The 14157-nt window shown below is 43.3% G+C and overlaps 1 protein-coding gene across 1 annotated transcript in view; it reads right to left on the bottom strand.

The window, feature by feature from the left end:
• The window catches only part of POLQ (DNA polymerase theta), a 174229-nt gene that overhangs the window by 88457 nt on the left and 71615 nt on the right, over window positions 1-14157 (bottom strand). The window contains 3 exon segments of the mRNA XM_029578518.1: window positions 1015-4268; window positions 9826-10069; window positions 11055-11179. Of these exon segments, the coding sequence (XP_029434378.1) occupies window positions 1015-4268; window positions 9826-10069; window positions 11055-11179 (3623 nt within the window).

Genomic DNA, 14157 nt, shown 5'->3' with positions numbered 1-14157 from the left:
TTTCAATTTATCTGTACCTTACAATCAGTGGCCTGGATTTATCAAAATGCACTAAATATTGCATGCAATAGAAAAAGGGGCGTGTTTTATGGTAATAGGCAGTTTATCGAATTTCCGCTAATACCTATGTGAAGTGCTAAGTTACGTGATAACTTTTTCGCACTTTGAGATAAGTGCCAGAATTGTGGTATTTCCTACATACAACCACTGGGGGGACCATGTTTACTATCAGGGCCACTGAGGGGAGAGAGAGAGAGAGAGACTAGCCATAATGCCCTCACACTAGATATGTAGTTATATCTCTATGGGCTCTCTTCCTGGGTAACATCAAGCTAGGTTGAGAGAACATTGCACAAATCTCATCTTTGGGTGAGTTTCCTCACTCCGAAGCTCCTCAAATCTTCACAAGAGAGCACTGTGTTGTTCGTATCTCTCACTTTGACATTCAAAGTGGCCCCTAACCCCTACACTAATACCTAAACTTCGAGTTACTAGGTGGGCTTCCCATAGAGATATAAATACCTATCTAGTGTGAGGGCATTATAGCTAGTCTCTCTCTCTCTTGGACGGGCCCTGATAGGTAGGCTGGCTCTCCGGGAGCTTCAGAACAACTAAAACCGGCATGGGCAAAAACATCGCAATGCGCATTAAAGCCCTAACGCAAGCTATTGCTCGGCTTAACGCTACTGAAAAAGATGTAGCTAAAATCGGTGTTAAAGCCGTGCGATAGGGCTTCGCAAAATGGTGAACCCAGCCCACTCCCGCCCCTAACTCCTCCTCTTTTTCTGATTTGCATCGTACCATACATTATGATGCTATCACATGCGTTAAAGGCGTTTTCGCATACGTTAAGGGGTTTTCGCAAGCGTTAAAGGCGCTTAACGCATGCAAAAACGCCATAACGCATGCAAAAACGCCATAACGCAATTTGATAAATGACCTTGTTAGTTTGCTACTGTAAATCTGAATCAGATAAATAAAGAATTAAAAAAAAAAGAAATGATCAAATCTTACCTTTTTTGAATCTGCCACCAATGGTGCATTTGGGTGACAAAGGAAATTTCCTCCTCTCACAAGCTGCCGAGATGGCAAATCTTTTTTTGCTCTTCCATTCCTTAATAAAAGTTTGAAAGAGTTCCTGATCACTCGCCACATCAATAATGGTGAAGCTTTCGCTACTGGAAGGAAGTGAAGTCAATGGCAAAGCATCCTGAGATAGCTGCAGGGAAAAGCCCTCATCTATGACAGAGTTGTCTTTCTTAGAGTCTTCCTCGGTCATTTCCACACAATCATGATTAAGATCCAACTTTCCTTTCTGCTGGTTTAGGGAAACGTTTTCATTCCGTGACTGCACTAATGCATCATCTTCTCCACTGTTCACCTTTTTGCTTTTAGCACTCTTCACAAAGGATATGCCAGTGATTTTTGGAGCAACAGATGATGTATTTGGTGTTGGAAGAACAAGTTCATTTCGACCATCAGGCCTAGAATTTGAATTTTTTAAGTCCTCCATGGATATCAAGGATGTAGAATTTCGACAGTGAGTATTAGAAAAGCCGATATTACCATCAAGTTTAGAATGACCGTTCTTCAAATTTACGACAGGTGAAAATGACTCTCTTAGCAGACTGCTAAATTCAAAACTCACAGAAGTTTCTTTTTTCTTCTTAAAGTCCAATTTTTCTTTTGTGCATGAGGATTTGGGGCTAATTATAGCATGCTGACTACCTGAAGAGCTAGGCCATCTATCTAAAGCATCTTGCATTCCGGGACTTATGTCAAATGAAGTATCAGACCATAAAGCTGGACTCGCATTTTTTCCCATACTCTGCTTAATATTGTGAATCTCTGTAACTTTATCAGGAGTATCCACTGCTTCAGCACAGCCACCTTCAGTATTCTGCTGCTTTCTCAGTTTGAGTTCATTAGAACCAGCTGATGAAAGATAGTTTTCTATCCCCTGAAGGGAATCTGCATTACCTAGACCATCAGGCACCTGGAAAGAATCAAATTCTGAGAACACAAGAGACATCTCATTCCACTTTTTTGTTTGCTGCTCATCTTGATTTGCAGTAAATGTTGGTAACTTTTGAATAGTTTCTGCCTGCGGTTCCCTCTGACACAAAACATGAGGAAAATAGATGGAAGAGGACTTGGTATGACCAGACATGACCTCTGCATCGGGTTCTCTGTCAGACCCATTAAATGTGTGATTCTCTGGAGGATCATCAGTGAAACTGTCAAACAAAAAACTATCACTCATGTTAAGGCTCGATTCGGTGTCTGGATGGCACTCTTTCAGCATTCTAGAGGTCTGGCCATTCAAGGGTGTAGATCCTCTATTAAGAACTGGAGAAGCACTCTCCCTTATTAAATCTTGAGTATGGTAACCTTGACAAAAACTTTTGAACTGGCTGTCAGTGAGAGAAAAATCATTTCCTTTCTGGCAAAAAAACATTTCTCCATCTTTCAGTGGACTACTTCTTGAAGCTACCACTTTCATGTAGGATAGACTGCTATTTAGATTTACAGGATTTGTAATCATCTTATTAAAGTGATCCATTTTTCTAAATGCTGTATTTGGCCCATTATCAGCCTCCTCACTATGTAACGTGCCAGCACAGTTTTCTCTCTCTGAACTTTGTAACTCCGGCACTGCTGCCAACTCTGCATTATTTGTTCCCTGCTGCCCTGCAAATTCATGGGCCTCCTGCTGTTGTATTAGAATATCTGTCTGTGTATCCAACTGGAAGCTGTCTTCAAACTCTCTAGAGGGCCAATACAAGTCAGGTGACCTAATGTTTTCAGTTTCTTGTGGAATGCAAACACTGACTCTGGATTGCAGGTTTGGATCAGTTACTGAACCTTCAGTATTCTCTTCCTTATTCACATCTCTGTTTTGTACCAATGCATCACTGAACTTCTCTTCACTAATTTTGTCAGCCTTTGTACCCTGCAAATTACTGCCTTGATCCAATTTAGAACAGGCCCCAGATTTCCATTTCCTGGAGCCATCACTCCTCGGTATTTTTACAGAATTTTCGGTTGCTACTTTAAGAACAACTTGCTGTATAAACTTGTGCTGATTAATAGATCTTGTCTCTTTCGTTTTTGCTAGCTTTTCATTTAACTTGGTAATTTGTTCTGCTTTGTTCCCTTCAGAGATGTTTCCATTTGATAATGAGGTGTTTAAAGTAAGCATTTCTCCAAGTGCATCGTCTACGTCAATATTCATGGATGGGGCATCTTCCTGCATACTGCTTTTTGGCTCCTTTTCCACAAGACCAGCTGCCTTCCTCACTTTTGGTTTGACTTTATTAATAACTGACCGATCTTGGCATAATTCTTCAGTGATCATTTTGTTCTGATACAAATTGTCAACTGCCTGAAAAGGAATTAATGATTTCTCTCTGAATTCCCTGGCCATAATAGAAACAGGTTCACTTCCAAGCAATGTTTCTGGCTTCACAGATTCTATCTTCTTCATTTCTAACACATCTTCAGACTTATTACAACTGGGTACAGAAGGGCCTGTTGATGATATCCTAGATTTCCTTAACTTTTGGAGGTGTAATGTATAAGGTTTGAGAAAACTACCTTTATCTTTAGATTGGTTTAAACTCATGTCCATAGTTTTTCTACATTTTGATGTCCCTGAAAGGTTTTCTGAAGTGCAATTTTCAACCAAACATTCTCTTGCAGTTTCCTCAACAGGAATATCAGCAGGAGTAATCAATATGTTTTCTTTACCTATTCCTAAATTTGGTCTTTTTCTAACTTCATTCAAAACACCAACTGGATTCTCCAAACATTTATTTACTTTTTCAGCTCTATTTATAGAATTTGCATCTTTGAGTCTGCAGTAAAGTGGACCTGATGAAAGCATTTGATTTTTCTCTTTGATGGAAACTTGCTCTATATTTACTGAAGTTCTAATATGTCCTCTGTTGTCCTTTGCCGATACAATTTTATTCTCACTTCCCTTTGACATGTTTGAAGTCAGAGTCGGGACATGACTATCTTTTACACCATTGTTGCCTTCTGCCTCACACACTAGCTCAGTACTGCTCTCCGACTCAAGAAGGGAATCTGGGTTCCACTGTACACCAATCAAGGCCAAGTCCTTCTTAAGGAGATTTTGAGCCTCCTCTACAATAAGCTCAGCTGCCTCCCTCTCTGTGAGCCCCTTCTTTCCTGTCACCCAAATGCAACGTGTACTGCGTCGCTCCTCAGCCGCTTCTTCATCTTCATCTACCGCTGTACGGACACTGAAGGGAGAAAAAAATGTCAAATTCGTTTAACAAACAGAAGATTACCCAATGAAATAATTAATATATTTGTGCAAAATAAGTGGCGATTTTCCAGCATTCATTTCAAAAGTATATAGCTTAGGATAGAATGGATATGCATTACTGATAATAACAGCAACATGGTATAAGGCACAACTAAAGGATCAAATTTCTTCAAAAGTAATAATAAATCAAAGATTTCTCTGACCGAGCTGCAAAGTTTCATTCCAAACTCTTAGGCAACCTAATCAAACCATCCACTTCATTTCTACGATGATCAGAGGTTGTGGGTATCTCTTGATGTCAATTTTGTTCAGGCTGCCTAAGATTAGAACAAAGCACTGGAACTCAGTTGGGGAAAGTCTTCCATTCATTATCATCTCTGGAGAAAAGCCAACATTTTTAAAGCAATGAATATGAAAATAAGAAAAAAGGATCAATGAAAAATGACTGAACCAGTACCCCTTGATCACTCAAGCCAAACTCATAGCTTCATTTACAAAGTTGTTATTTTAGGATACCACTACAACAATTGTGTCTTAAAAATTCCCATAATCATTGTTTTAAATAATTTAAAAGAAAATTGGTTCTTACCTGATAATTTTCGTTCCTGTAGTACCAACAGATCAGTCCAGAACTCCTGGGTTAATTCATCCCTGCCAGCAGATGGAGACAGATAAAGCCTCGCTGACACTGCTTGAAAACCCCTGGTACCACCTGCAGTAGCTCAGTATTGATCTGTACCCAAGCTGAAAAATAACACTATTGCAATAACTGACTAAAAACGTCTCAAATAACTTGAAAACGTGTATAAGTTTACAACAAAGAACGGAAGTTTGCTGACAAAGTTATAGCTGAGCGGATGACTCTCCCTTCTAACCCGGGTGGGTTCTGGACTGATCCGTTGGTACTACAGGAACGAAAATTATCAGGTAAGAACCAATTTTCTGGGGGCGGGAATCAAGATGACCGCCGGGTAGAGCAGTGTGAATTTTTGAGCTCCTGAGTTGCTTGAATATTTCTTGCTAAACTTAATTACCTCTATGGGAAGGAAGCGAAAACCGCGAGGGGAACCTTATCCTGCAGTTCCCTCGTCGTCAACGCTGATTTCGGGGCCAATGGATGCTCATATCATGCGCAGAGAGCCAAACATGGGAAATGCCCAGCCGCTGGAGATTCGGGGAGGAGAAGAAGAGTTCCCCTATCTCCCAGGCTCAATGTCACCTTTGAGCTCCGTGACGAGGACACCGCCGGAGAATCCAGCAGGCGAGAGAGACACCCCAGTGTGGACGGGAACGCCAGACGACCAAAGAGCCGAAGGGCATATCCCAGCAGGGACCGGAGGAGTTGTAACATCGCCAGCAAGCCCAAGTTTCATCGAGGGATTAACTGACGTGAATGCAGGATTATCTTTGTTGGACTGAGCTGGGGGGAACTACAGCGAGCCTGGTTCAAAGTATTCCTGAGGTGGTAAGACCTTCTCATTTTACAATGGAGACTTTATGGGAAACAATCATAGAAATGCGAGCTTCTATTATACAGCTTGTTCAGCCATTAACAATAAAAATTATCCAGCTTGAAGAGGAAGTGAAAGTGCTAAAACACGCTACAGTGGATTTGAGAAACCAAGGAGTGGTTAATAGACAGCAGATAACAGAAATTAAGGCAACTCAGGAAATGTTTATTAAAGATAGAAACAGCACTGCAAGGAAAATAGAAAATTTGGAGAACCTGAGTAAATACAGAAATTTAAGATTCATAAATTTCCCCCAGGTACCTCTGACATCTCCAAGGGACTTGTTTAAACGCTACTTGCTGGAAATATTAAAGATTGAAGAGGCAGCAATACCCCCTATTTCAAAGATGTTTTATGTACCTAAAATAAGAAGATCTGATGTGCAAATACAAGGGAGAGGAACTGAAGAACCTGGGCAAAACCAAATAATGGATATTTCTAATATCCTGGAAAGTTCTGACACTGACTTGGCTATACCAGCTACACTAATAGTGTGCCTAGCACTGGATCATGATAAAGATTGGCTTTTGCGGTTATGTTTGCGATACAGAAACGAAGTATTTCTTGGTTGTAATATAAGAGCTTTTCCTGATGTCTCTCGCGAGACACAAAAGAGGAGAAAAGCCTTCCTACTGTTGAACTCACAAGTTTTGCTTGTTGAGGGGTCATTTTTCTTGAAATTCCCCTGTAAATGTACTGTTAAGTAATAATACTTATATATTTTATGACCCTCCACAACTGATTCAATTCTTGATTGGAAAAGCTGTTATTAGCCCAGCAAGTGCCAACATTGAAACTGCTTGTCCTACATAATTAAAGATCTCTGTATCTATCTAGCGAAAAATGTTAAAATAAGGACATTATCCTTAATTTCTTTAAGTAGAGTAAATCCTGCCCCCCCCCCCCCCTTCATATTAGTGGACTTTTTTTGCAGAGTTGTTGAAGATGTTCGTTTCCTCTTTAATTATGTAATTTTCGAAGCTACGGCTGTGCTTGAATGTATGTAACATCTCTGTATTTCTTTTTTCAAGAGTAATTCTTGTTTATAAGTTTGTTAAATGCATAAAGAGTAAATAAAAAAAAAAGAACCAATTTTCTTTTCCCTGTACGTACCCGGATCAGTCCAGAACTCCTGGGATGTACCAAAGCTTCCTAGAAAGGGTGGGACTTGGAGAGTCCCGCTCGCAAGACACCTTTCACCAAAAGATCTGGAATCCGAAAATCCCAAATCCAACCTGTAATGCCTTGCAAATGTATGCAGTGACTTCCAAGTCGCTGCCCTGCAAATTTCCTGCGGAGAGACCAACTGCGCCTCCGCCCAGGAAGCGGCCTGAGCCCGAGTCGAATGAACTCGCAAACCTTCAGGAACCTGGCGGCCCTTGAGAATGTATGCTGACCCAATAGCCTCTTTAAGCCACCTGGCAATAGTGTTTTGGAGGCCTTGGTCCCCTTCTTTGGCCCGCTCCATAACACAAACAGATGATCTGATCTTCTGAATTCATTAGTAACCTTGAGGTAACGAAGCAAGGTTCTGCGGACATCTAACATCTTAAGCTCCCTAGCATGCGGCGTAGAAGCATCCAAGTCTGTAAACGCTGGGAGCTCGATAGTCTGATTAACATGAAAGGCAGAAACCACCTTTGGAACAAAGGAAGGGACCGTACGCAACGTAATCCCTGAATCAGATATTTGAAGAAATGGATCCCTACACGACAAGGCCTGCAATTCCGAAATCCTCCTAGCGGAACAAATGGCCACCAGGTACACAACCTTGAAAGTCAAATCTTTAAGAGTTACTATCCTGAGTGGCTCAAAAGGAGTGCTACACAAAACTCACAAAACCAGATTAAGGTTTCATGGAGGATAAATTTTCCGCACCAGAGGACGTAAATTCTTAACTCCCCGAAGAAATCTCTGTACATCCGGGTGAGAAGATAGGGAATAACCCTCAATCTTTCCTTGCAAACAGGCAAGCGCCGCTACCTGCATTTTAAGGGAATTAAAGGCAAGACCTTTTGTCAAACCGTCTTGTAAAAAGGACAAAACCTGAGAAATGGAGGCCTGAACCGCAAGAACCCCTCTGTCGGTACACCAAACTTCAAACACCTTCCATACCCAAATATATGAGAGGGAAGCAGATTGCCGCCGGGCTTATAAAAGCGTAGTGATCACTGGTTCTGGATATCCTCTCCACCTCAAGCAACGCCTCTCAAAAGCCACGCTGCTAGACAAAAGTGATCTGCCTGGTCGGAAAATACGGGACCTTGACGAAGAAGTTCTGGGAGATGATTCGGGCGTAATGGACCGTCCACCGCTAGATTGACAAGACCCGTGGAACCACGGTCGACACGGCCACTCTGGAGCCATTAAGATCACCCTTCCGGGGTGTTTCTCTATTCTGCGCAAGACTTTGCCCACCAGCAGCCACGGCGGAAACACGTACAGCAAGACTTTCGGAGGCCAAGGCACAACCAGAGCATTGTCTCCTTCGGCCCTGTACTCCCTCCTGCGACTGAAGAACCAAGGAGCTTTCACATTGAGCCGAGTTGCCATCAAATCGACGTGGGGACAGCCCCACTGTCTCTGGATAAGCCGCATCGTGGACTCTGCCAACTCCCACTCGCCTGGATGTAAGGTTTGACGACTGAGAAAATCGGCCTGAATGTTGTCGACACCTGCGATACGAGAGGCCGCTAGTTGAATCATCTAAAAGAAAAAACAGCAAGGGTAAAGACAAGCCCTGCAGGTTAATGCTCCAGTCATCTGCTGGAGACAGATAAATACTGAGCTACTGCAGGCGGCACCAGAGGTTTTCAAGCAATGTCAGAGAGGCTTTATCCGTCTCCATCTGCTGGCAGGGATGAATTAACCCAGGAGTTCTGGACTGATCCGGGTACATACAGGGAAAAAACTGTTTTCCTTTTAGATGCTATAACATTAAAATATTTCAATGGTGCATGACAAAATACACAGCAATATCAAATATAGACCATATGAAATGTTAAAAGTGTAGCACAATTTGTTTACCTCAAATGTATACCATCTTATAAAAGGTCTACTACAATCTGCATGCATTCTTTGACAGTAGAAAATATATTTTAAAAATAAGTCTACAAAGAACTAAAGAAATATAGATAAAAATAAAGAAACAAATTTGAAAAACATAATTACAGGAAATGGCTGACGTATGTTCTATTTAATATTCTTTTGTACCATAACTGAGCTACCAAACAAGTAAAGATTTCATAAAGTTTGAAAAATTGTGAAAAACAGATTTTTTTTTGATTTTTTTTTTTGCAACACTCAATTGGGCAATGACATTTACAGTACATTTCATTAAGCTAAAAATATTTTCAGCTTCAGAAACAGTAAACAAAGTACATCTTTTTCTAATTTAAAAATTAAGGGGTAGATTTTAAAAAGGGTTACGCGCATAACCCTTTAAAACCCCCCCTGCGCGCACCGAGCCTATTTTGCATAGGCTCGGCGGCACGCGCATAAGTCCTGGGGCTTTCCGGGGGGCATGTCGGGGCTGACGTGACATTCGGGGCGTTCCGGGGGGAGCATGTCGGGGCATTTTGGGGCGTGGCCAAGGCCTCCGAAACGGGTCCCGGGCCAGGGAATTGCGCGCCAGCAGCCCGCTGGCACAGGCGAACCTTTTACAACACAGGTAGGGGGGGGGGTTTAGATAGGGCCGGGGGGGGGGGATGGGAGGGAAGGGGCAGCGCGCGCAGGGCTCGACGCATGCAAGTTGCACAAATGTGCACCCCCTTGCGCACGCCGACCCCGGATTTTATAGGCTACGCGCGTATCTTATAAAATCAGGCGTACTTTTGTTTGCATCTGGTGCGCGAACAAAAGTACGCGCAGGCGCACTTTTAGAAAATCTACCCCGCAGCGTGGCCCATCAAACTTTTGCAAATTCAAACTGCTGGAATTTTAGGCGGCATGTCATGCATCTTTATTAGAGTTAGGAACTTAGGTCAGGTTTTTAGTTTCTGGTCTTGTTGGCCTCCTTACCTTTTAAAAGGTAATGAATTCTTTAAAGCAGTTTCCACCTCTGAGATGCTTCCTCTAGCAAGCTCGGCCACGGTGATGAAGCCAGCATTGTAGAGGGCTCTGGCTCGCTGAGCATTCAGCAGATATATCCTGACTAGGTCACACAGATCTCTCTGGATGCCAAAAGTAAGGCGACTCTGAAACTGGGACAGCAATAGCTCCATATTGTGCCAGCCCAATCGTTTACAGAAGACTGTCACCATGCCTGAAATATTAACAGTATCTTATTAATTTACACTCTGTTACAGCCCTAGTCCTGACATACTGTTTTCTGGGTGCAAAACTGAACATGAAAGATCACATCTTCTATAAAGTCATATACAAGGTAAGAGCAGCTACTCCCAACCTTTGGAACACTCTTTAATTTCACATGCAACTAGGAGACATTAAATCCCAATTCCTTTTTGATAAATACACAAAGAAAGAAGAATGGATAATTCCCAAACAGAAAGAAGGGTGGATCGTGCAACTATTGAAATGTTGCAATGGTAACAACAAGCAAGCAATTGTCCTCTCTCCAAAACATAAGCACCCAGCGCTGATGACACACATGAAGCTCATTCAGCTAGGGACCTCAATCCGTGCATGAAATAAGGGTTCTGGCTGGGGAACAGTTCATAAAGCAAGAGACCAAGTGCACAAATGACACCAAGCAACTTGCTCTATGATGGATTTGGCCTGGGCCCAACTCCAACAATACGAAAAGAACCTCAGAACAGGCTTCCTCCAGAAACCTTCCTCGCTAGAGGCAAGATCCTCATAGCATGGCCATTTGAGAGCCTGGGAACATCCAACACATCCAAGCCTTCTGAGATATGCACCAAAGGCACTGTTACCAAAGTTTCATGTATTGTAAGCAAAAGGTAACAAAATCAGTATCTACAATAATGCAAATATATAAGGAAAACTTATCCATAATGATTTTTTAAAAATTAAGCGAAAACACATTGAAAAAAATAGTTGCCTACTAGTTTTAGAGAGACCACCACAAAGCATGTTGCATGCTTCAGTGATAACTTTTCATATTTTATTCCACACACTTGTGTTCTGTGCATACTGAAGTCAATTAAAAGTACAAACCATAAAACATATCTTCTGGAGCATTGAAATCACAGACTTCTTCCAAACACAATATTAAAGTAGTATTGGAACATCTGAATTTGACTAGATCAGCCCCATACATAACTCACCTGCATATTTGGCGGCCGATTGCTGCAAAGACTGAAGCTGTCCACGACTGCAGCCATATTTCTTAGTAACATTCTTTAGGGGAACTTCACCAATTAAATCCAGAAGAACAAGGCTGGTGAAAAACCTGGATAAAGAAACATATTACAGAGCATATAAACGAACAGTCAACCAAAAGCAGACACTGCAGAAAAAAGTCTTCATCATCCCTTCCCTGCTGATTTTATGCAGTGATATAATATTAATACTGAAGGGAGCCCTAAACTGGCAGTATAATGTAGTATTTAGAACATAGTGCTCTGGAGTCTGGCTACCTAGAACACTCACTATATAGACACACACATCATTTAACTTTCCCATGTTCAAATAGACGGGTTCCTTGAGATACAAACTTCGTACAGTACAAAGACAGCATTCCAAAAGCGCTAAATATTGCTATTATTGAAGGAGGCAAGGGTTCTCTCTCCACTTAACATAGATCAGACCGCCTTACATACTATAAGAAACCTCAAATATACACATTCTATTGCATCTAATCTAGGAAATGTTTCCTATCTTTTCTGGCCCTCTAAGTACCGCAATTCTCAGCATATTCTTTCCTGATATAAAAGTAATGTCAAGGTGTAAGAGTGTTAAAGTGTCACCATCCCTCTGTGACTCTCAACCCTCCAAACCATTCTGCCTAACATGGGCAACAGGAAAAAAGCATATAGCAGCTTCTCTGGCCATTCCTGTACGAGAACATTGACGCCTAATGACTTTGGATCTCTACTGTAACTGAAGAATCGAGGAACCTTCGCATTACGAGAAGTCACCAGCAGGTCCAGAAACGGAAGGCCCCAGAAATCCACTATTAACTGAAATGCCTCATCTGACAATACCCATTCTCCTGGGTCCAGACATGCCTGCTGAGAAGGACTGTCTTTTCCTGCAATGTGTGAGACTGAGATCTCCTGAATATGCACTTCTGCCCATTCCATAAGTTGGATTATTTCCTGCAACACTTGCTGGCTCTTGGTTCCTCTCTGCCGACTGATATAGGCCACTGTCATTGCATTGTCCAACATTATTCGGACCGCTTGACCCTTCAATCTGTCACCGAACTGTAAGCATGCCAACTGGACCGCCCAGGCTTCCAGCTGAGAGAAGTTCCAGAGAGATTCTGCTGCACTCCAGCACCCTTTTGCTGTCACAGTTCTTGACAATGAGCTCCCCAACCCTGGAGGCTCACAACTGTCATGAGTACTAGCCAGTCCAGTGATTTTAGGAAAACCCCCTTTCTTAGATGATCCGATATAATCACCACTGTAGTTGAGAGCAGACCTCCATCGGCAAGTGGAGCCGAATTGAATAGTCCTGAGACTGCGGGCTCCAACGACATAGCAGGGAATGCTTAAGAGGACGCATTTGCGCCCTCGCACAATGCACCACTTCCAGGGTCGCCACCATCAATCCAAGTACCTGTAGATAGGACGACACTGTCGGGCGTATTATGTTCATCAAGGGATGCACCTGCACCAACAACTTCTGAATACGACCCTCTGGCAAGAAAACCCTGCCCTGCTTCATGTCAAACCAAACACCGAGATACTCTAGCGACTGAGATGGCTGAAGACTGCTCCTGGCCAGGTTCACCACACAACTGAGCTCCTGCAACAAGGAGATCACCTTGCGCGACACCAGAAGGCTCTCTTCCAGAGTCTTGGCCTGAATCAGCCAGTCGTCCAAGTATGAGTGTACCACAACCCCATCCTCTCTCAACTCTGCCACCATCACCACCATCACCTTGGAAAAAGTTCAGGGTGCAGTGGCTAGTCCAAAAGGCAGTGCTCGAAACTGATGACAACGTCCCAAAATCGTGAATCGCAGAAAACTCTAGCCAGAAGGGAATATGCGGGTATGCCTCATACCGATCCAAGGAAGTCAGAAACTCCCTCGACTGCATGGCCATTATCACTGAGCGCGCAATGTTTCCATGCGAAAATGAGTCACCCGCAAATCACTGTTGACCCCTTTGAGATCCAGGATGGGATGAAAGGTGCCCTCCTTCTTGAGCACAAGGAAATAAATGGAACATCAGTCCATATTTTCTTGAGACGTGGGCACTGATTGAGGAGACTTGACAATGTACCCTCCACCGCCTGCCTCTTCTGTGGGGACTGGCAAGGAGACACCATGAACACATCCTGAGGAACACAGTGAAACTCCAGCACATATCCATCTCGTATCACCTCCAAGACTCACTGGTCTGACATGATTTCGACCCACCTCTGATAAAAGAGAGAGGGGCGACCCCCTATCTCCTGTTCCCAGGGGTGGGTCGGCTCACCTTCATTGGGAGGCTCGAAGGGGTCTGCTACCTGAGTCTGCACCCTGTCTGGGATGAAAGTACTGCGGAAAGGCGATCCTGTGTAGGGTCAAAAATGCTTGGATCCCCGGGGCGCTAGCGAGCAGCGCAGCAAGATGGACGCTTGATTGCTTCGCTCTCCCTTTTCCCCGGCATTATTCGGCAATTTTGTGACAATTTAACCCCGCTGCGAGGAATTTTTAAGCGTACGTGGTGCGGGTACTAGCAAGGATGACGGCTCGCAAAAAAAATGTGGACTTAAAACAATTTGCATTCAGCAGAATTGCAGGAGATTTGCTGGATGACAATGAGGACCAGGCCGAACCCGCTGCGTGCTCAGCGGACATGTTGATGGAACCGGTCTCGGCCATTACTCCAGCGGAGTCCCCGGGAGCACTGGGCCAAGCGGAGTTCCCGACCAGAAGCGAGATGCGCGGCTGGTTTATAGAACTCCGTGCGGATTTAAAAGCTCACAAAGCGGAAATCCTGGAATCCATTACTAATGTTCGAGAAGATCTCAATTCCCTGGGCCACCGGGTCGATGACTTGGACGTTCGAGTAGAGGGCCACGGAATACAAGTTGACTTAATCTCCAAGCAACAGTCCCAGTTAATAGCCGACCTAGAAACCATGTCCGACAAAGTGGAGGATCTCGAAAATCGTTCGAGACGGGCGAACCTCCGTATCAGGGGCATACCGGAAACCGAGGCTTTCGTGGACTGTATGGCCACCGTCAAAGCTTTATGCCAACATATTTT

This window comes from Rhinatrema bivittatum, chromosome 15 (genome assembly GCF_901001135.1).
Source record: "Rhinatrema bivittatum chromosome 15, aRhiBiv1.1, whole genome shotgun sequence".
In the NCBI taxonomy this organism is placed as follows: Eukaryota; Metazoa; Chordata; class Amphibia; order Gymnophiona; family Rhinatrematidae; genus Rhinatrema; species Rhinatrema bivittatum.
Note: the sequence above shows the minus strand (reverse complement) of the source record. Positions and strands in the feature narration are given on the sequence as shown.